Source organism: Zea mays, chromosome 6, assembly GCF_902167145.1.
Source record: "Zea mays cultivar B73 chromosome 6, Zm-B73-REFERENCE-NAM-5.0, whole genome shotgun sequence".
NCBI classification, from domain to species: domain Eukaryota; kingdom Viridiplantae; phylum Streptophyta; class Magnoliopsida; order Poales; family Poaceae; genus Zea; species Zea mays.
In genome coordinates, this window is record NC_050101.1 from 140,294,860 (window position 1) to 140,319,238 (window position 24,379).

Consider the following 24,379-nt stretch of genomic DNA (forward strand, 5'->3'; position numbering starts at 1 on the left):
TCGATATGACCCGAAACAACTTGGGAATCAGTTTTAAGAATGGCCCTTCTGATTCCCATTGCTTTTAACTTCTGAAGACCCAAAAGCAGGGCTTCGTACTCAGTAATATTGTTTGTACAACTGAAATCGAGTCTTGCCGCATAACAAGTTTTAACTTTGGATGGTGAGACCAACACAGCAGCTGCTCCTGCTCCGAAGGTTCCCCAAGATCCATCGCAAAACACTGTCCATACTTCGGCATCTTTATTTGTTTCTTCATCCTGAGCCCCTGGCGTCCAATCGGCGATAAAATCTGCCAACGCTTGAGACTGGATCGAAGATCTATGCACATAATCAATGCAAAATTCATTGAGCTCTGCAGCCCATTTTCCAATCTGCCCAGTAGCTTCCCTATTTCTCATAATATCCTTCAACGGCTGCGAAGAAGGAACAACAATATTGTATGCTTGAAAGTAATGCCGAAGCTTCCTGGATGCCATCAAAATAGCATATAACACCTTCTCCAATTCTGTATAGTTTTTCTTTGATATACTAAGAACTTCAGATACAAAATACACTGGGACCTGCTTCTTGACTTGGCCATCAAGCTTCTCCTGGACAAGTGCTGCACTTACCGCTGAGTGCGAAGCTGCCACATATAATAACAACGGAGCCCCTGGCGTTGGTGGAGTTAATGTTGTTAAATCTTTCAAATATTGCTTCAGGTCCTCGAAGGCTTTTTGTTGGCTTGGTCCCCATTGAAAGACTTCGGCTGATTTCAGCACTTCGAAGAATGGTAAATTTCTTTCTGCTGATCTGGATATAAATCTATTAAGAGATGCCAGCCTCCCTGTCAATCTTTGGGCCCCCTTTTTTGTAGTTGGTGGCTCCATTCGAAGTATAGCTTCAATTTTACTTGGGTTAGCTTCAATTCCCTTTGTTGAAACCAAGCATCCAAGAAATTTCCCCTTCTTTACTCCGAAGACACATTTTTCTGGATTCAACTTTAGGCCAGCTTGCCTAAAACTGGCGAAGGTCTCTTGCAAATCAGCAATGTGATTTTCCTGCTTCGTGCTTTTTACAATGATATCATCAACATAAGTTAGCACATTTCTGCCTATGTGAGATTGGAGAACCTTCGCAGTCATTCTGCTGAAACTTCCTCCAACGTTCTTGAGCCCCTCAGGCATCCGAAGGTAACAATATGTTCCACTAGGGGTTATGAAACTGGTTTTTGGCTCATCTTCCTTCTTCATCCAAATTTGATGATAGCCTTAATAACAATCGAGAAGACTCATAAGCTCTGACGAAGCTGCTGCATCAACTAAGGAGTCTTTCCTTGGCAATGGGAATTCATCCTTCGGACAAGCCTTGTTGAGATCTGTAAAATCGATACACATTCGCCATTTGCCATTGGCCTTTTTTACCATAACAGTGTTAGCTAGCCATTCTGGGTACTTTACTTCTCTGATAACTCCTGCACTGAGGAGTCTTTTGACTTCATTACGAGCACCTTCGGCCTTATCATCAGACATTTTCCGAAGTCTCTGCTTTCTGGGTCTGAAGGATGGGTCAACATTGAGCGAGTGTTCAATAACATCCCTATTAACTCCGCAGAGATCATTGGCTGACCATGCAAAAACATCTTTGTTGTTGAACAAAAACCTTATCAAGGTTTTCTCCTGTTCTTCGGATAATTGAGAGCCTAACAGCACCTTCTGCTCTGCTATGTCTTCACATAAGAGCATGGGCTTCGGCTGATCTGCTGAAGCTGCTTTCTCCCTTCTGAATTTGTATTGTTCACAAGCTTCAGCTCCATCTATGTTATGGATTGCTTTTGAGTCAGTCCAGTTTCCTTCGGCCCTTCTGGCAGCTTCCTGACTTCCATGAATAGCGATGGGTCCTTGATCCGAAGGTATCTTCATGCAAAGGTAAGCAGGATGAAGAATTGCTTCGAAAGCATTGAGGGTGCCACGACCAATAATTGCATTGTAAGGGTATTCCATGTCAACAATGTCAAACACAACTTGCTCAGTTCTAGTGTTGTTGATGAACCCGAAGGTCACTGGCATGGTGATCTTGCCCAGTGCTACAATCTGTCTTCCTCCGAAGCCACAGAGAGGGTGTGTAGCATCATGAATCTTATCTTCTGGCTCTTGCATTTGCCTGAAGGCCTTAGCAAATATGATATCAGCTGCACTGCCTGTATCAACCAAGACATTGTGGACCAGAAATCCTTTGATAACACAAGAGATAACCATGGCATCGTTGTGTGGGTAATCCTTGAGTTGAAGGTCCTCTTGGGAGAAGGTAATAGGAATGTGAGACCATCTTGACTTGATGAAGGGTCCTTGCACCCCAACATGCTGTACCCTTCTCTGTGCTTCCTTCTTCTGCTTCTTGTTGGCTGGCTCTGAACATGAACCGCCTGTTATCGGGAGTAGCAGCTTCGGAGCCGAAACAGCTCCAGCTTGATCGTTGAACGAAGCCATCAGCTCAAAAAAGTGGAAGTGAGTTCACCGGAGGTGGGCGCCAATGTTGGGGACTTGTTCTCAAATGCTACGAATTAAGAACAAGGCAACATAAAATGTTAAATGTTAATGTCCTTCATCCATGAGGCATTATTCCCTTGAGGATAATGGATCTTGGATGAAGGTTGATGACAATACGGTTACGAAAGTTAAATCTTCGTAATCGAATTGTATTAAGTAACATAAAATAAAGAGCATCAAAGGTAAATGAATTATAAACAAATCATATTATATTTACTCAGTATATTTAATTATTGAATACAGTTATACCTCTGCCTTGGCAAAGATTGATTCCCGAATGATGCAATTGCCAATACCCGAATCCGTGAACAGTAAGGGTACTGTTTACTATTTATAGGCACAGGACACAGCCTGTGAGAAATTACAATTATGCCCCTTACAAAGGATTACAACAGCGACCTAAGCACTTATGGACTAGAGGGTCATTCTACTTTTAAGTCGGTTTGTAATACCGAAGCTTCATGAGTAGGAACCTTCGGTCATCTCATACGAACAGCTTCAGCCGAAAGCTGCTTCTTCCTACAAGACCTTCGGCGACGAAGCATAGTCCCAACAGATAGCGATGAGGAATTTGGTAACTTGTTTTACGCTCTTGGCACTTGGAAGAGGTCCATTCGGTGCTGGATGTCGATGGTGATGACGAGTCGGTCTTGTAGTAAACAACCTTCTTCATCCGCTATTTCTTGCCATCTTTCTTCTTGTGTGTCTTGGAAGAGTCGGTGGATTCTTGTTTACGCTCCTTGTGTTTGTCCCCCAAAGACGCCTTGATTTCTCCCGATAGCATATTATCTTCGTGCTTCTCTCTCTCGAGAGGGTATTCTTGTTCTTGGTAATTTGTCCCAACAACACTTCAAGTGGTTAAACTCTAAATGAAGTGTCAGGTTCTAATACCAATTGAAACTTGCCTAGAAAGGGGTGAATAGGCGAAATCTGAAACTAACAACTTTAAGCACAACTTCAAACCATAGGTTAGCATTAAAACGAGAATAAGAATGATCAGAGTGAGGGGGAGATGTTATTCTTACTTAGAGTTGCACTAATGATTGCAGAATTACTTGGGTGCAACTTAAATTGATACAGAATCAATCACAAGCAAGGGAACAAGAGAGAGGGGAGAGGAAGAACCAAATCACAAAGTAAGATCAAGCATAAAGAACATGGTGATTTGTTTCCTGAGGTTCAGTTCTAAGGACCTATTCCTCATTAAGGAGTCCACTTAGGATAGGTCTCTTTCAACTCTTTCCCTCCCTTAAACGGTCATGGATACCCATCGAGATTTTCTTCTCTTCTTAGGGACACCAAGTCCTACAAGGACCTCCACACAAAGAAATGGAGTCTCTTGCTTAGCTTTACAACTTGTGAGAATGGGAGTGAGAGCGAGAATTAAAACCCAAATCAAGAGCACAAGAGATTGCAACATTGGAGAGCATAAGCACTAAGTCTCTCTTCACTCAAAATAGTCGAATGCACACCGGACCGGTCCGGTGCGCCAAACTGCAAACCAATTATTACAAACTTGTCCAATTCCTTCAAATGAATTTGACTAGTCTTGAGGATTTTCCTATGACTTAAACAAGTGTATCTAGTGTCAATCCAACTGGTCTAAGTAACGGAATTCAGACAACACAATTTATCTAACACACGTTGCTTATTTTAGCTAAACTAATCTGAGCTCTCCAACCTCTATAAGTGTATCAAATATGTGTCCTAGGGGTGTTTAGGACTTATCCAAAGTATAGAACTAGACATAGTTCATCTATTCCAAGTTTAACCGCTTTATGGTTGAAGTTGAGCTAATTCTGACTTAGAAACTGAACTGTTTGAACTTATGAACATGTGAATCAAAGACTAGGCAAACTAGTTAGTCCATAAGGTTATGATGGTCATTAAGCACTGAAATCAATATAGGAAATATCTTTGGGGCCATTTCCCTTTCAGTTCTCATTGGCAAGGCTAGGATCAAGTGGTGGAGAGTGTGGCCAAAAAGTCGACACCATGGTATAATGTGAGAAATTTTCATGTTTGATATCTAACTTCGTCCATTCTAATTTATAAGGCAATTTGCATAAGTCAAGACTCAAACATTATAATCATAAATTTGACACTATTAGAGTTATAACGAAATGTGCTATTCAATAGTCATTAGATTATAACTACAAACAATATAAAATAAAACAATTAAATAATTAAAATATAATTTAGAAAATTGTGTAACATTTGACTAATCAACAATGAGTTGAATTATTGTCTACACTGACATTGTTGTCCATGTTAAGCCTCTTTCCATCAGCTGATGTAGTGGACAATCATATTTTTTACCGCATGAACCAAATTGTTCCACACCATTTAACCATCTTTTAGTAGCGCCCGAACCCATCAAGCAAATCAATAGGATTTTCTCTCTCAAAAACCTAGATCATGTGACCATGGAGAGGGAAGATGATGTGGCTATAGAAGACAATATCACTCATAGCTCCTCTTGCTGCAAGGGGAAGGGTGCTCATCCACAATGGCCTCTCCTAGTGATGCTTGTGCCTACATGTGTGGCTACATCGATCTTGCCTCCTCTAGTGATGTAAGGGCGCATGCTAAGACTCAAGCATTGCATACTTGATAAGCATGCTTGTCTTGGTCATTGCCTTCATAAAAAACTTAATTGAGAAAATTCTTGGTCAAAAGCTAAGTCAGCCATTATTGTATAATGGTAGACATTCCAACAATATCCTCTGACTTTTGACATAAGGAAAGCCAGAAATATTAGAGTATGTGAAAGTCGCCTAGAGGGGGGGTGAATAGGGCGAATTTGAAATTTACAAACTTAATCACAACTACAAGCCGGGTTAGCGTTAGAAATCTAAATGAGTCCGAGAGAGAGGGTGAAAAACAAATTGCGAGCAAATAAAGAGTGAGACACGATGATTTGTTTTACCGAGGTTCGGTTCTTGCAAACCTACTCCCTGTTGAGGTGGTCACGAAGACCGGGTCTCTTTCAACCCTTTCTCTCTCTCAAACGGTCACTTAGACCGAGTGAGCTTCTCTTCTCAATCAAACGGAACACAAAGTTCCCGCAAGGACCACCACACAATTGGTGTCTCTTGCCTTGGTTACAATTGAGTTTGATCACAAGAAGAATGAGAAAGAAAAGAAGCAATCCAAGCGCAAGAGCTCAAATGAACACAACAAATCTCTCTCTAATCACTAAAGCTTTGTGTGGAGTTGGGAGAGGATTTGATCTCTTTGGTGTGTCTAGAATTGAATGTTATAGCTCTTGTAATGTGTTGAAGATGGAAAACTTGGATGCCATTGAATGTGGGGTGGTTGGGGTATTTATAGCCCCAACCACCAAAAATGGCCGTTGGAAGGCTGCTGTCGCATGGCACACCGGACAGTCCGGTGCGCCACCAGACACTGTCCGGTGCGCCAGCCACGTCAGCAGACCGTTGGGGTTCGACCGTTGGAGCTCTGACTTGTGGGGCCCCTAGGCTGTCCGGTGGTGCACCGGACAGGTCCTGTAGACTGTCCGGTGCGCCAACTGCGCGTGCTCTGACTCTGGCGCGCACTGTAGCGCATTGAATGCGGTTGCAGTCGACCGTTGTGCGCGAAGTAGCCGTTGCTCCGCTGGCACACCGGACAGTCCGGTGTGACACCGGACACTGTCCGGTGAATTATAGCGAAGCGCCCTCTGATTTTTCTGAAGGTGGCGAGTTCAGCCTCGAGTGCCCTGGTGCACCGGACAGTCCGGTGCGCCAGACCAGGGTGCATTTGGGTTGTCTTTTGCTCTCTTTGTTTGAACCCTTTCTTGGTCTTTTTATTGGCTTATTGTGAACCTTTGGCACCTGTAAAACTTATAGACTAGAGCAAACTAGTTAGTCCAATTATTTGGGTTGGGCAATTCAACCACCAAAATCAGTTAGGAAAAAGGTGTAAGCCTAATTCCCTTTCAATCTCCCCCTTTTTGGTGATTGATGCCAACACAAACCAAAGCAAATATAGAAGTGTATAATTGAACTAGTTTGCATAATTGTAAGTGCAAAGGTTACTTAGAATTGAACCAATATATTCTCATAAGATATGTATGGATTGTTTCTTTATATTTTTAACATTTTAGACCACGCTTGCACCACATGTTTTATTTTTGCAAATCCTTTTGTAAATTTATTTCAAAGTCTTTTTGCAAATAGTCAAAGGTGAATGAATAAGATTTTGAGAAGCATTTTCAAGATTTGAAATTTTCTCCCCCTGTTTCAAATGCTTTTCCTTTGACTAAACAAAACTCCCCCTCAATAAAATCCTCCTCTTAGTGTTCAAGAGGGTTTTAAGATACCAATTTTGAAAATACTAGTTTCTTCCCCTTTTGAATACAATAAGATACTAATTGAAAAAATCATCATTTTAAAACCTTTTCTTAACTTTAATTTTGGAAATTGGTGGTGGTGCGGTCCTTTTGCTTTGGGCTAATACTTTCTCCCCCTTTGGCATGAATCGCCAAAAACGGATACTTGAGTGAAATATAAGCCCTTTTAAACTACTTTCTCCCCCTTTGGTAAATAACATATGAGTGAAGATTATACCAAAGACAAAGAGTTGCTCGGAGCGACGGCGAGGGATGAGTAATTCGATGGAGTGGAGTGGAAGCCTTTGTCTTCGCCAAAGACTCCAATTCCCTTTCAATACACCTATGACTTGGTTTGAAATTCTCTTGAAAACACATTAGTCATAGTATATAAAAGAGATATGATCAAAGGTATATTAATGAGCTATGTATGCAAGACATCAAAAGAAATTCCTAGAATCAAGAATATTTAGCTCATGCCTAAGTTTGTTAAAAGTTTGTTCATCTAGTGGCTTGGTAAAGATATCGGCTAATTGTTCCTTAGTGTTAATGTATGCAATCTCGATATCTCCCTTTTGTTGGTGATCCCTTAAGAAATGATACCGAATGGCTATGTGTTTAGTGCGGCTATGTTCAACAGGATTATCCGCCATGCGGATTGCACTCTCATTATCACATAGAAGAGGAACTTTGGTTAATTTGTAACCGTAGTCCCTAAGGGTTTGCCTCATCCAAAGCAATTGCGCGCAACAATGACCTACGACAATATGCTCGGCTTTGGCGGTAGAAAGAGCTACGAAATTTTGCTTCTTTGAAGCCCAAGACACCAGAGACCTTCCCAAGAACTGGCAAATCCCCGATGTGCTCTTTCTATTAATTTTACACCCTGCCCAATCAGCATTCGAATAACCAATTAAATCAAATGTGGATCCCCTAGGATACCAAAGCCCAAACTTAGGAGTATAAACTAAATATCTCAAGATTCGTTTTACGGCCGTAAGGTGAGCTTCCTTAGGGTCGGCTTGGAATCTTGCACACATGCATACGGAAAGCATAATGTCCGGTCGTGAAGCACATAAATAGATTAAGGAACCTATCATCGACCGGTATACCTTTTGATCTACTGATTTACCTCCCGTGTCGAGGTCGAGATGCCCATTGGTTCCCATGGGTGTCTTGATGGGCTTGGCATCCTTCATCCCAAACTTGTTTAGAATGTCTTGAATATACTTCGTTTGGCTAATGAAGGTGCCTTCTTGGAGTTGCTTCACTTGAAATCCCAAGAAGTACCTCAACTCCCCCATCATAGACATCTCGAATTTCTGTGTCATGATCCTACTAAATTCCTCACATGTAGATTCGTTAGTAGATCCAAATATAATATCATCAACATAAATTTGGCATACAAACAAATCATTGTCAAGGGTTTTAGTAAATAAAGTAGGATCAGCCTTTCCGACTTTGAAGCCATAGTGATAAGGAAATCTCTTAGGCATTCATACCATGCTCTTGGGGCTTGCTTGAGCCCATAAAGCGCCTTAGAGAGTTTATTTAAGTGATTAGGATACTCACTATCTTTAAAATCGGGAGGTTGCTCAACATAGACCTCTTCCTTGATTGGTCCATTGAGGAAGGCACTTTTCACGTCCATTTGGTAAAGCTTAAAGCCATGGTAAGTAGCATAGGCAAGTAAAATGCGAATTGACTCAAGCCTAGCTACGGGTGCATAGGTTTCACCGAAATCCAAACCTTCGACTTGTGAATATCCCTTGGCCACAAGTCGGGCTTTGTTCCTTGTCACCACACCATGCTCATCTTGCTTGTTGCAGAAGACCCACTTGGTTCCTACAACATTTTGGTTAGGACGTGGAACTAAATGCCATACCTCATTCCTTGTGAAATTGTTGAGCTCCTCTTGCATTGCCATCACCCAATCCGAATCTTGAAGTGCTTCCTCTACCCTGTGTGGCTCAATAGAGGAAACAAAAGAGTAATGTTCACAAAAATGAGCAACACGAGATCGAGTAGTTACCCCCTTTTGAATATCGCCGAGGATGGTGTTGACGGGGTGATCTCGTTGAATTGCTTGGTGGACTCTTGGGTGTGGCGGTTTTGGAACTTGTTCATCTTCCTCATCTTGATCATGGGCATCTCCCCCTTGATCATTGCTTTCCTCTTGAGGTGGCTCAACTTTTTGATCTTCTCCTTCATCATTTTGAGCCTTATCCTCATCTCGAGTTGGTGGAGATGCTTGTGTGGAGGAAGATGGTTGATCTTGTGTTTGTGGAGGCTCTTCGGATTCTTTGGACACACATCCCCAATGGACATGTTCCTTAGCTCAACGCACGGAGCCTCTTCATCATCTAGCTCATCAAGATCAACTTGCTCTACTTGAGAGCAGTTAGTCTCATCAAACATAATGTCACAAGAGACTTCAACTAATCCAGAGGACTTGTTAAAGACTCTATATGCCCTTGTGTTTGAATCATAACCTAGTAAAAAGCCTTCTACAGCCTTAGGAGCAAATTTAGATTTTCTACCTCTTTTAACAAGAATAAAACATTTGCTACCAAAGACTCTAAAATATGAAACATTGGGTTTTTTACCGGTTAGGAGTTCGTATGATGTCTTCTTGAGGATTCGGTGTAGATATAACCGGTTGATGGCGTAGCAAGCGGTGTTGACCGCCTCAGCCCAAAACCGATCCGAAGTCTTGTACTCGTCAAGCATGGTTCTTGCCATGTCCAATAGAGTTCGATTCTTCCTCTCCACTACACCATTTTGTTGTGGCGTGTAGGGAGAAGAGAACTCATGCTTGATGCCCTCCTCCTCAAGGAAGCCTTCTATTAGAGAGTTCTTGAACTCCGTCCCATTGTCGCTTCTTATTTTCTTGATCCTTAAGCCGAACTCGTTTTGAGCCCGTCTCAAGAATCCCTTTAGGGTTTCTTGGGTATGAGATTTTTCCTGTAAAAAGAACACCCAAGTGAAGCGAGAATAATCATCCACAATAAATAGACAGTACTTACTCCCGCCGATGCTTATGTAAGCAATCGAGCCGAATAGATCCATGTGTAGGAGCTCGAGAAGCCTGTCAGTCGTCATGATGTTCTTGTGTGGATGATGAACACCAACTTGCTTCCCTGCCTGACATGCGCTACGAACCCTGTCTTTCTCAAAATGAACATCTGTTAGTCCCAAAATGTGTTCTCCCTTTAGAAGTTTGTGAAGATTCTTCATTCCAACATGTGCTAGTCGGCGATGCCAGAGCCAGTCCATGTTAGTCTTAGCAATTAAGCAAGTATCGAGTTCAGCTCTATTAAAATCTACTAAGTATAGCTGACCCTCTAATACTCCCTTAAATGCTATTGAATCATCACATCTTCTAAAGACAGTAACACCTATATCTGTAAAAAGACAGTTGTAGCCCATTTTACATAATTGCGAAACTGAAAGCAAGTTGTAATCTAAAGAGTCTACAAGAAAAACATTTGAAATGGAATGGTCAGGTGATATAGCTATTTTACCCAATCCTTTGACCAAACCTTGATTCCCATCCCTGAATGTGATAGCTCGTTGGGGATCGTGGTTTTTCTCATAGGAGGAGAACATCTTCTTCTCCCCTGTCATGTGGTTTGTGCACCCGCTGTCGATGATCCAACTTGAGCCCCCGGATGCATAAACCTATACAAAACAAGTTTAGTTCTTGATTTTAGGTATCCAAATGGTTTTGGGTCCTTTGACATTATATACAAGAACTTTGGGTACCCAAACACAAGTCCTTGACCCCTTGTGCTTGCCCCCAACATATTTGGCAACTACCTTGCCGGATTTGTTATTTAAAACATAAGATGCATCAAAAGTTTTAAATGAAATTTTAGAATCATTTGATGCAATTGGAGTTTTCTTCTTAGGCAATTTCGCATGGGTTGATTGCCTAGAGCTAGATGTCTCACCCTTATACATAAAAGCATGATTAGGGCCAGAGTGAGACTTCCTAGAATGAATTCTCCTAATTTTGCTCTCGGGATAACCGACAGGGTATAAAATGTAACCCTCGTTATCCTGAGGCATGGGAGCCTTGCCCTTTACAAAGTTAGACAATCTTTTAGGAGGGGCATTAAGTTTGACATTGTCCCCCTTTTGGAAGCCAATGCCATCCTTGATGCCAGGGCGTCTCCCACTATAGAGCATGCTTCTAGCAAATTTAAATTTCTCATTTTCTAAGTCATGCTCATTAATTTTAGCATTAAGTTGAGTTATGTGATCATTTTGTTGTTTAATTAAAGCCATATGATCATGAATAGCATCAATGTTAATATCTCTACATCTAGTGCAAATAGTGACATGCTCAATGGTAGATGTAGAGGGTTTGCAAGAATTAAGTTCAACAATCTTAGCACGTAAAATATCATTGTTATCTCTAAGATTGGAAATGGAAGCATTGCAAACATCTAATTCCTTAGCCTTGACAATTAATTTTTCATTTTCAATCTTAAGGCTAGCAAGAGAGACATTCAACTCTTCAATCTTAGCAAGCAAGTTAACATTATCATTTCTAAGATTGGGAATTGAAACATCACAAATATTAGAATCAACCTTGGCAATTAATTTAGCATTTTAATTTCTAAGGTTGGCAATAGTGTCATGGCAAGTGCTTAGCTCACTAGATAGTTTTTCACATTTTTCTACTTCTAGAGCGTAAGCATTTTTAACCTTAACATGCTTCTTATTTCCCTTAATTAGGAAGTCCTATTGGGTGTCCAAGAGTTCATCCTTCTCATGAATAGCACTAATTAATTCATTTATTTTTTCTTTTTGTTGCATGCTAAGGTTGGCAAAAAGGGTGCGCAAGTTATCCTCCTCATCACTAGCATTATCCTCATCACTAGAGGTTTCATATTTAGTGGAGGATCTTGATTTTACCTTCTTTTTTTTGCCGTCCTTTGCCATGAGGCACTTATGGCTGACGTTGGGGAAGAGGAGGCCCTTGGTGACGGCGATGTTGGCGGCGTCCTCGTCGGAGGAGGAGTCGAAGGAGCTCTCGTCGGAGTCCCATTCGCGGCACACATGGGCATCGCCGCCCCTCTTCTTGTGGTACCTCTTCTTTTTTCTCCTCTTTCCCTTCTTGTCGTCGCCCCTGTCACTGTCACTAGATAGTGGACATTTTGCAATAAAATGACCGGGCTTACCACACTTGTAGCAAACTTTCTTTGAGCGGGGCTTGTAATCTTTCCCCCTCCTTTGCTTGAGGATTTGTCGGAAGCTCTTGATGATGAGTGTCATCTCCTCATTGTCGAGCTTAGAGGTGTCGATGGGTTGTCTACTTGATGTAGACTCCTCCTTCTTCTCCTCCGTCGCCTTGAATGCGACCGGTTGTGCTTCGGGCGTGGAGGGGCCATCTAGCTCGATGATTTTCTTTGAGCCTTTGATCATTAACTCAAAGCTCACAAAATTCCCTATTACTTCCTCGGGAGACATTAGTGTATATCTAGGATTACCTCGAATTAATTGAACTTGCGTAGGATTAAGAAAAACGAGGGATCTTAGAATAACCTTGACCATTTCATGGTCACCCCATTTGGTGCTCCCGAGGTTGCGCACTTGGTTCACCAAGGTCTTCAAGCGGTTGTACATGAATTGAGGGTCCTTGCCTTGGTTGAGTCGGAATCGACCGAGCTCCCCCTCGATCGTCTCCCGCTTGGTGATTTTGGTCACCGCATCTCCTTCGTGCGCGGTCTTGAGAACGTCCCAAATCTCCTTGGCGCTTTTTAGTCCTTGCACCTTGTTATACTCCTCTCGACTTAAAGAGGCGAGGAGTATAGTGGTGGCTTGGGAGTTAAAGTGGCGGATTTGGGTGACCTCGTCCGAATCATAGTCTTCATCCCCCGGTGATGGTACCTATACTCCAATCTCAACAACATCCCAAATACTAGTGTGGAGTGAGGTTAGATGATGCCTCATTTTATCACTCCACATATTATAATCTTCACCATCAAACATAGGTGGTTTGCCTAATGGGACGGAAAGTAATGGAGTACGTTTGGAAATGCGAGGATAGCGTAGGGGAATCTTACTAGACTTCTTGCGCTCATGGCGTTTAGAAGTTACGGATGGCGTGTCAGAGCCGGAGGTGGATGGCAATGAAGAGTCGGTCTCGTAGTACACCACCTTCCTCATCTTCTTCTTCTTGTCACCGCTCCGACCCGACTTGTTGTGTGAAGGGGATCCCTTCACCTTGTTGGAGGACTCCCCGGATGGAGCCTTCCCATGGCTTGTAGTGGGCTTCTCGCCGGTCATCATCTCCTTCTTGGCGTGATCTCCCGACATCACTTCGAGCGGTTAAGCTCTAATGAAGCACCGGGCTCTGATACCAATTGAAAGTTGCCTAGAGGGGGTGAATAGGGCGAATCTGAAATTTACAAACTTAATCACAACTACAAGTCGGGTTAGCGTTAGAAATCTAAACGAGTCCGAGAGAGAGGGTGAAAAACAAATCGCGGGCAAATAAAGAGTGAGACATGATGATTTGTTTTACCGAGGTTCGGTTCTTGCAAACCTACTCCCCGTTGAGGTGGTCACGAAGACCGGGTCTCTTTCAACCCTTTCCCTCTCTCAAACGGTCACTTAGACCGAGTGAGCTTCTCTTCTCAATCAAACGGAACACAAAGTTCCCGCAAGGACCACCACACAATTGGTGTCTCTTGCCTTGGTTACAATTGAGTTTGATCACAAGAAGAATGAGAAAGAAAAGAAGCAATCCAAGCGCAAGAGCTCAAATGAACACAACAAATCTCTCTCTCTCTCTCATCACTAAAGCTTTGTGTGGAGTTGGGAGAGGATTTGATCTCTTTGGTGTGTCTAGAATTGAATGCTATAGCTCTTGTAATGTGTTGAAGGTGGAAAACTTGGATGCCATTGAATGTGGGGTGGTTGGGGTATTTATAGCCCCAACCACCAAAAATGGTCGTTGGAAGGCTGCTGTCGCATGGCGCACCGGACAGTCCGGTGCGCCACCGGACACTGTCTGGTGCGCCAGCCACGTCAGCAGACCGTTGAGGTTCGACCGTTGGAGCTCTGACTTGTGGGGCCCCTGGGCTGTCCGGTGGTGCACCGGACAGGTCCTGTAGACTGTCCGATGCGCCAACTGCGCGTGCTCTGACTCTGGCGCGCACTGGAGCGCATTGAATGCGGTTGCAGTCGACCGTTGCGCGCGAAGTAGCCGTTGCTCTGCTGGCACACCGGACAGTCCGGTGAATTATAGCGGAGCGCCCTCTGATTTTCCCGAAGGTGGCGAGTTCAGCCTCAAGTGCCCTGGTGCACCAGACACTGTCCGGTGGCACACCGGACAGTCCGGTGCGCCAGACGAGGGTGCCTTTGAGTTGTCTTTTGCTCTCTTTGTTTAAACCCTTTCTTGGTCTTTTTATTGGCTTATTGTGAACCTTTGGCACCTGTAAAACTTATAGACTAGAGCAAACTAGTTAGTCCAATTATTTGTGTTGGGCAATTCAACCACCAAAATCAATTAGGAAAAAGGTGTAAGCCTAATTCCCTTTCAGTATGTCATAGTTGTGTCCTAATAGCCAATCTATAAGTACCACCCGACAGTCCACCACATCACACAACTATTAAAGTTGGGTTGTCTAGTTCAATTCTCCCTTTGACCCATATGCCAAGTTAGGTGGCTCTAGTAGCATTCCAACAATAACACTAGGTAGCCTACTCTTCACCCTCCTTCTCCCACTCTTCTCACTCTAGTTTATCACTCAAGGACTCTTTGAACCCTAATAGAGGAAGAAAGAGTAACACTTTGAACCCTAATTAAATAAACTTTGAACACTAATATTGAAGTGTGACTATATGTTAGCATGCCTTGGGTGGGTATTTGTTATATATGTGGATTAATTATGATGCTAATTTTTAAAACTTGTGTAAAAGATAAGCAAGTTTATTTCTTTTGTGTTCTTGACAAATTTATTATAAAAGGGGGAGCATTTTTAGCACATACATTGCACATTTATTATTTTAGCGGAGATTTTGGTTTGTATCTTTTGTTGACGATTTTTCACATTGCTTTTAGTTTATATTTTTATCGGAAATAATTTTTTAAACCGAATACCAATGTTCCATACATATGTGGCTTTGTTAAGGGGGAGATTGTAAAATCATGTACGATGAAATATTGATTTAGGTTGAAATTAGCTTGCAGAGTAATTAGCATAAGACATGGGGTTGTGCATGTGTGCAAATGTGTCGTCTTAATATTGATGTAACAAAAGTGGAATAATATGGATTGACTCTAAGTCAAGTCATGGACTTGTGCTCATACAAGATTTCATGTATTATTGATGTGCAGGTGTTGCTTGTAGTGGAACATGATCGGTGACGACTGAAACATGGTTTTGGGACTAAGTTCAAGGAAAACTGAGGTTATTGGACAAACATATTGTGCAGGACGTTTCAAAGTAAAGTTTGTTGCATATGAAGATTATGTGTGTTGGAGACTTGCATGAGATATCTAAAAGGGAAAAAAAAAGAAAAGAAACAACGAAACCATAAAAAAGAAAAAACAATAGTCGATCGACGTCACCCAACAGGGTGTGGCTGGCGTAGCCTAGGCCTAGCCGGTGCGGCCCCAAACGACTGAGGAGTGTGGGCCTCTGAGCAGTTGGTGTGGCCTAGTGTGGCAGCAAGCAGGCTAGGCTTCAAGATGGGCAGGCTTAGCCCACCTAGTACACCTAGGCAGGATGGTGAAGATGGCCGGCCCAGGAGGGGTCAATGCGGGCTAAATTAGGTCTCTTTACCTTAATAATATTGTAGGACCGGCGAGGCGACCAGAGGGGGGTGAATGGGATCCACTAATTTTTTTTGTCCTGCGTCCAAAGATCAACCTGAAAGACCCTCTAGGGACTTAGAGCAGCAGATTAGAGCGCAACACAAACTAGTGTCGTTTGTATGCACCAAAAACCCTAAGAACTGTAAGCCAAACATCCTAAAAATTATCAGAGTCAAAATCACCAGAAATTCAGAGTGGCAGTGTCGGCCTTAGGTTCGGCAGTGCTATAGGTCCAACAGTGTCGGTCGTTTAGGTCCGGCAGTGCCGGGGTATGGTAGTGCTGCACACACAGGCGGCAGTGCCGGGCAAGCAAAAATGCCCAGAACAATCTCAAACTTGACAGACAGTTTGTGCGAGGTGTAAGATGTTCTCTGGTAAAGTATGAACCCGAACAAACAAGAGATCAAGTCGCAGATTGGAAATCCTGAGAAGGATGGGGTTTTCTCAAAACGAACTCAAATGAGAATCAACTCGGATCATGACCAAGAACTGCTCATGAGGGCGTATGCAGTGATCCCAAGAGTCTATCTCCACCCAAATCAAACCCCAACAGTACCCATGTCACAAGAACTCAATGTTTCTCCACAAATCTACAAGAGAAAGGGAAGGGAGAAACCAATGGGACTGAGAAGTGACAAAAACCTGAGACTGAGAAGTGACAAAAACCTATGGGCCATACCGACGACCCTTCCTCATATTAAACTTGAAGAACACAAACACAGACGAAGTACAAAATCGTTGTGGATCCTTGGCTAAAACTAGAGACGTCTAGCGATGGGAAATATGAGTGCTAAATCTCTAAGCCAAAACAAATGGCAGCAAAGTGATACTAAACTAACCAGCCCTCCCCTCTATTTATAGAGGGTTATTATCACTTCCTAAACTACCCCTATTTACATAGAGCCTATCCACTCCACCGAGGGCAAAATGGACCAACTCCTGGGATTTTGATCCGACGACCACAACCTTCACACGAAGTTGCTTCACCATGACGCACCCTCCGCGATCACGCCACGTGCTGCCACCGGTTCCCTCCGGAATCGCCGCCGCCGAGTTTTGGGGGCCAAACACAGCAAAACCCACCATCTGTAGTGTTGGGTGGTTTTGAGGCCCAAACCACAAAACCCGCCGTGAGCACCGCACCTTGTACACGTCCTCCACGACCAGACACGTGTCCCACCAGTCCTCGACCATGCCGGCAACACGATCCACTCCACCACATCCTCGTGTGAATGCGTGTCCTAGGTGTCAGCCACCGCAGCTGGTCACTCGGCTGCTCTAGTCCGTCAGTCAAGACCCAGCACTCGCCCTTCACTGCTCCCGGTCCATTAGCACGAGCCCGCATGATCTTCACCTCAGCCGTCGACCACTGTCCCTGTGCTCCACACCTACACACCACAAGCCGACCGACATGGTTGCACAAGCATAATCTCACACTCTAGTCAATCCACTAACTACCCAAAGTGCTACCCATTGACAATCACCCATCATCAAGCCGAACCACAAGGGACAAATCAACCTTGTGTACGCAAATACCAGATCGAGTTTTTTATTATTTAAGAGCAGATTAAAGAGCAGTTTTAGATTAGATCTAATAGATTATATTAATCTAAAGCTTTTAAGGATTTTATGAGAAATCCCCTTGGTGCTTTTTGGGAGCACTTTGTCCATACAATCTTAATGATTAAGGTGATGTTTATGTAAGATTAGTGTGGTAGTCTTGTTCCTCTTCCTTTGCTCATTATTTGCATGCCTAGTTTTATTTCTAGATTAATTTATTAATTTCATGTTTGATTCTTGATTCTGTTCATCTTGATAATTGCTAAGGCATCAATTGAGTGATCTACAAAGTTTGGTTAATGTATCTTTTATGGTTCTTGGTTGATCATGAAATTAGGGCTTGATCAATTTCGTCATACTCTGTTATTATAGTCTTGTTTTGTTAATATATCTAGATCAAGAAGTCTGATCGATATTATTTTAGTTGGGTTAGTCACATAACTTTATCTAGTTTAATCTTTTACTTTTTTAAGATGACTAGAGTTATAGAATTTGAACAATCTCATTTTTTCTAACGATACAAAGTTGTGCCTATTTTTAGAAAAAGTAAATTAGTTTTATTTTATAATTACGAGATGTTATAATTTTTTAGCTTCCACAATCATTCAAGCTCCTCTTATTGTCTATCCTTGTGTACTATGATCCTACAAAAGGTGTCCTTAGAAATAACCTAAAGCTAGTATCCAAGTTTAAGAACTTCACATTGATTAGCATTGAAGATGGGCAAAGCTACCTCTTCTGAATTGATAACTACACAAATTAGAGTCTAGCGTCTACCGCTCCTGAACTCTACTCCTTTGCTAAGAACAAACTAATTTAAGTAAGCACAATTCTAAGAATGGAAACCTTTAGAGCTCTTCCATTTGACATTCTCTTCAGTGGCTCTAGCTCACATGCAAGACCTCCTTGCTAGTATGACTACTTTCACACTAACTGATGACAAAGACAAATGGAATTATAGTTGGGGACCCAGATCTTTCTCAACATTCATAATGTACAAAGCCATGATTCATCACCTAATAGTTGATCCTTCTTTCAAGTGGATCCGGAAAGCCCATGTCAACCAAAGCATAAAAGTATTATTCTGGTTACTCCTTAAAGACTGGCTTAGAACCAGAAAACCTTAATGCCTTGTTCGGTTGCATGTGAATCAAAGAGGATTGAGAGAGATTAAATCACTTTCTATTCAATTTTGACTAGCAAGGGATTTCATCCCCTTCAATCCACTTCTAACCGATCATGCCCTAAAAGGAGGGAAACATAGCCCTTGTTAGGGTGTGCTCTACAATTCAACTATGGAGGAAACCTCTCAACACCTCTTCCTCCATTGTGATTTTGCTAAGCAATGCTAGAATTTGCTGGGAACTAGTATCCCCATAAATGCTTCATAGAAATCACTTTCACCTTCCAGACAAGGCTAAGTTCTTCATGGTGACAACTATCCTAATGAGTTGGTACATCTAGAAAGCAAGGAATGATCTAATATTTAAAGGGTTTCAACCAAATATCTAGTGATCCAGGAGGATCTTCTTTCGAGAATTGATGTTTCAGCTCTACATCCCCTTAGGAACGACTTTGGAGCTAAGCTTTACATCCCCTTAGGAATGACTTTTGAGCTTCTTCACCTTTTACTTAGGTGGTATTTTAGCTCTGCATCCCCTTAGGAACGACTTTGTACCTTTTACTAGTGTTGTATAGAATTCAAGTTTTATATCAATACAAGTTATAAGTTCAAAGAAAATTTTACGAACAAAAGAAGCAAACATACCTCTAAGTTCTTACTGATCGAATCGAAGTCGTGCATACATTGTCGAATGCCGATCTCCTCGAAGGTCGGGGTGCCAGAAAAGGAGCGGAGTCAAGTGGCGTCTTTGGTTGAGAGCTAGGGTTCGCTGGTTCATCAAGCTCGCCGCCCGCTGGGGACGGATTGCATCATCCTGACGAGTGAGCTCGGTCATGTCGGGTGGACCGATGTACGACAATAATTATCAGCAGAGCAGGGGTGCTAGGAAGGCGACGAGTCGGGCATCATCATGCATCAGGAAGGGAGCGGTGGCAAGCGACATTAGGGATGGGCATCGGAACGGACTGACCCGAACGATGTCGGGAAGAATGGGGCCAGATGGATAGATGCAAGGAGTGGGACAAGAAGGAGGAATGGAGTCGAGAGGACTGAATCGATCCAATGACGAGACCTAGGACGGGGTTGTTTTAGCGCACACAAAACTTTATTTTTTTCTATGCAAATAAACATTCAATATAAGATGTTTTAGAAAAAAAATTGAGGGGGACCATGGCCCACTTTGCTCCTCTCTCGGTCCGCCACTGGTTTAGCTAATGGATTTAATTCACTAGTTATAGATGGATTGAGGTGGGTTATTTAGTTAAGTTATTGGTTTTGATGGGTTAGAAGGGCGGACGTGGTGCAGCGGCAGAGCCTACCGTCTGTAACCGGAAGGTCCTAGGTATTGTATTGGTTTCGTTGGGTTGAAGTCGATGACTGATTTACAATGGGTTGGTGTGTTTTACTGTTTTAGGGCAAGTTTGGGAAATCTATTTTCCATAGGATTTCTATGTTTATAAAAGAAAATGAAGTAATTTTTTTAGGAAAATAAAAATCCATTCGAAAAATGAGGTTCCCAAACAATGGCTAAGTTTACTGGGAGCTTACATACAAATCAAGTTTCGTAAGATTTCAAGCTCGCTGGATCCATCGCACGACCTGCTAACAGGGAAAAGGGCAACGTGGCGCGCTGCTGCATGGGTGATATGACGCTTAGGATATGTTTGGAAGCACCTTTGAGGTGGTTCCAAATATACCAGTTTGTATCTCAATTTATAGAAATTATATTCTCAGTTTATTAAAAATCAAGAAGCTGGTCTCTCCTAACTAAAATATAAAAACCAGTTTCTTGAAAACTGGATTGCCCCAAACAGGACCTTAATTAGACTGCGGTTTAGTTGTCAGAAGATTATCAAGCCGGTCCTGCATCACCGGAAGCAGTACCACAAGTTGAGAACAATGAATCGATCCCGTGTATCCTTACCCTGCACATATATACATGTTAAAAGCACCTGGCTTCAGTTTCTGCTCAGCGTTACCTATGCCAAGCATGAGAAATTCAGAGTCCAGAGCTGTGAGACAATCAGGCAGACTAGCTTTGCTTGCGAGTGTATGTGCCTGCACTGCATATAATATGCATGCATGTATGTGGATGTCCTGGAGCAATATATATATATATATACCGAGAGGCTGCAAGGTCTCTGTGAAACTCGTGATGGTGCATGATGTGTAAGTACTTTGAGGCAGCATACTGTAGCCTAGCGTGAAGACAGGAACTTGGCCTTTGTTGGGACGGTTAATGTGCTCCATCTACCCTCGCTCTTTGCTACCCTCCAGTTTCCAGTTCCGGCCGGACCCTGAACTGCATGCCCGCGCGCGCGGTGAAGCCATCAGTTAGATGACAGATCGAAGACGACAGTGAGAGAGAGAGAGAGAGAGAGAGAGTTTGGCGGCTGCTGATGGATGGAACCCTTCGTGTCGTGGTTGTATAGCTACCGTACTGGTGCTTTAGCCTCTCTTTTACAAGGATTCTGGGATTCGGCAGCTGGCTCGTACTCGCATCCGGTCAAATGTGTGGTCGCTGCCGATCCATCACACTGGATCCCCGCATCAAATGCGCTGTTTACAGAGACTATTGTGTGCAGGCCGGGCCGGCGCAGCAATGCAGCATGAAGCAGCGGCAATTGGACGGGTTCAGGGGCGAGCAGACTGAACATGCATGCATGCATGCATATATGGCGTTTGTTTGCTTGCTTGCTGGGTGGCTGGCCCAGCATAAGTCTTGCCAGGCAGATTGAAGTTCCCAATTGCTGCTGCCATCCATCCCTAATTGCATATGGCCACATCTCAAAACACACACTAATGCAAACACTTGGAATCCGTCGTTCGTACACTGGTTTGGAAGGAAAAAAAACACAGACACGTAAACGGAACTCTGAAAGTTTTCTTCTTTGTCCTCCTTTTACTTGACGACCACACTCTCTCTGCTATGTGTGTGTGGCAGCGATCGAGAGGGATCGCATCACCGTATCGCCGCCGCAACGAACGAACCGCTTGCTGCCATCCGCCTCGTCGGGCGGAACGGGGGCGATGATTGACGACGACGATTCACGTATCGTCACACGTCTCTCCCATCAGACATGCTAGCTACCACTACAGATGCATGCCAGCATTGTTCGTGGACGAAACCTTTGCCCACCGGTAGTACTACTACTACCAACCAAAACATGCATGCATGATGCCGAGCGGGAGAAAAGCTGCTGTTTGGCTCGGGAAAACAACAAGGGCTATTCTCATTGCTCGCTCGCCCTCCTGCGTCAAATCACACGGACCGGACCACCGTACGTACCGGCCCCCTTTCTCTGTCTGTCTTTCTTTCTTTCTCCCTCCCTACTGGAGGAGTACACACACAGACACACTCCCTCTCTCTCTTCCTTCATGCATCATTGGCGAATATTTACATTGCCATCTCTGCTGCACTCCCATTGGCAAGTCCAATAACCAGTTCCCTCACCACCTGCACACCCTCCCTCCCTCCCTCAGGCTCAGCTCTCTCGGGCTTGCTACCACCACGCCTAGGACTTGGAGCGGCAGCCAAGCTCTCACAGGGTACGGTATACGGTACGGTGCAGAGACAGACAAGATGAGGTGCTTCAAGATCCTCCTGCTGGTATCCCTCATCCCTCTCGTGCTCAGGGGGGTCTCGCTTCTGGGCAACGTCATCCCTGCACCATCGCCGCGCGGGCAGCCGTCGTCGTCCAGCCCCCGGACGAACGGCGCCGCCACCGTTCCTTCTCCGCTTTCTTCGGCCTCCTCGCGCGTGGGCGTGGGCCGTGGCCGTGCCCAGCTCCCCGCCGCCGCCGTCGCCCAGCGGCGGTTCGGCGGCGACGGCGGCGGCGGCGGCTTCTTCAGGGACGACAAGAGGTTCTCCCCGACCGGCTCCAACCCGTTGCACAACTTGTGAATCATCCACACCCCACCCGCATTGTTCAGGAACCAGCAGCAAAATGCAGTTTGGAGCAAGTCCAAGGCTTTCCAAGCCGATGCCCGCCCTTCTGCGGAATTGCAGATGAAAAGACGCGTAGTCGTCGTTCTCATATACTATATATTTTTCCTCTGTCTCTCTGTATGTTCGTATACCTGTTGTAGTCTGGCTTTGTGTGCATACATTTTGTATTTGTTCTTTTACAGCTTGGAAAATGCTGAATTTTTCCGCTCTGTTCCTTCGTGTTTCGTGTGTTAATTGTTTCACGGCGCGAGAGCAGTGACTCGCGAACGAGAGCGAGACAGACATGATAGGATGGTCGGCTGCTCCGTATGGCCGTATACCGGAGAAAAAAGATACTCCCTCCGTTTCTTTTTATTTGTCGCTGGATAGTGCAATTTTGCACTATCCAGCGACAAATAAAAAGAAACGGAGGGAGTACTAATTAGGATGGTCGGTTAGAATAGAGAAACCAACGTAAATTAGTAATTTTTGTTGCCTCCTCCTTGTCGATATAAATTAGATAATTTTTGTTAGGTGTCTGGTTTTAGCTAATAACAATACTTATTTTTGTGGGCTTCTCTTATGTGACGAAAAAAGGTCAAGAGATGTTTGAATACACTTAGCGCTAATGGTTAGTTAACTAAAAATTCCTAGTTGAATTAGCTAGCTAATAAATACGTATGTAGGTGTAATTATTAACTAATTTACTGAGAGTAGCTAATAGTTAAACTATTAGCTAGACTCTTCGTGTGTCTTCAAACATTACCATAATTTTTTTAAGTAATCGATAAAAATAGTTAATTTTATAGGTCTAAATAAAAGTCCACAAAAGATATTTTATTCCATATTTTTTTCTGTTTCCGTGTTATGCAACAAAAATTATTTTGTTCTATAAAATTCTTCCGGTTTCGTGTTATGCGCCCAATCCTCAACCTCGAGCGACAACCCAACCTCAACTAGCGCTTGCAGATCCAGCCAGCATCGGGGTGGCGCGGACAATACGTTGGAGGTGGCCTATCCAGCTACACACACTCCCCTCCCTGTTCCGGCAGATTTGACTAGTGCAATGCCGGCTAGTAGCTCGCAGGTGCGATTAGGCTTGTTCGCTCTGTAGCTTTATGCAGCTACAGTTTCAATAGTATTTTGTTTTTATAGATTGCAGTTACAACAGGCCGAATAGCTATATTATTATATCTAGAGTGAAAGGTGACAAGTTTCTTAAGTAGGTTGTAGCGACACTAACGAAGAAAGAGTGATCACTATCGTTTGAGAAGTAAGGCTATCCAAACTCATACTACTCTAAATTCGTACTCTAAAAGAAATATTTTATCATTGTCAGCAAGATTATCTACTCTATACTATAATTTTTCGCTGTCATATTTACTTTATATCTTAACTATATACCAACTATCACATATTATATTATTTTTCTAACTTCATCACTCCCTCAGCTGCACGTGTCCCTATATGAGAGACATTTAGAGTGCAAGAGTACAAACGTTGTATATGGAGTTTCCCGTGTCCTCTATATGTGTGCAGTCATCGGTAGGGTATCCACACTACCAGAATCCAGCTCTTTGCCGAGTGTTCGGCGCTTTGCCGAGTGCTTTTTGTTGAGTACTCAGCAAAGAATTGTTTGTCGAGTGCCACACTCGGCAAAGTCACACTCTCGGTAACGACTACGTTTACCAAGAGTAAGATACTCGGCATATAGACAGACACTCGGCAACGATCGTTTGCCGAGAAACAACCTTTGTTGAGTGCCTTCCAGTGCACTCGGCAAATGAATTAACAAAGGGGCCCGCTGGTGATCCCTTTGCCGAGTGCTAGTCCGGCGGGCACTCGCCAAAGAGGGAGCCTTTGTCGAGTGCCACCTAATACTCTCGGTGAAGGAACTGACAAAGGGGCCCACGGGGTGCTTATTTGCCGAGTGTCAGTACAGTAAACACTCGGCAAAGAGTGAGTCTTTGTCGAGTGTCACCATGGCACTCGGCACAGTCTCAATCGCCATCACCTGACGCCGTGACGATGACTTTTCTTTGCCGAGTATCGAGTGACACTCGGCAAAGTC

At 43.5% G+C, this 24,379-nt stretch overlaps 1 protein-coding gene across 1 annotated transcript; it reads left to right on the forward strand.

The window, feature by feature from the left end:
- The first annotated feature begins 21,731 nt into the window (after window positions 1-21,731).
- On the forward strand, window positions 21,732-22,538 carry LOC100276541 (uncharacterized). Its single transcript, NM_001150305.2, has one exon. The coding sequence runs from the start codon at window positions 21,964-21,966 to the stop codon at window positions 22,282-22,284; it is 321 nt and encodes a 106-aa protein (NP_001143777.2). The 5' UTR covers window positions 21,732-21,963; the 3' UTR covers window positions 22,285-22,538.
- The last annotated feature ends 1,841 nt before the right edge of the window (window positions 22,539-24,379 follow it).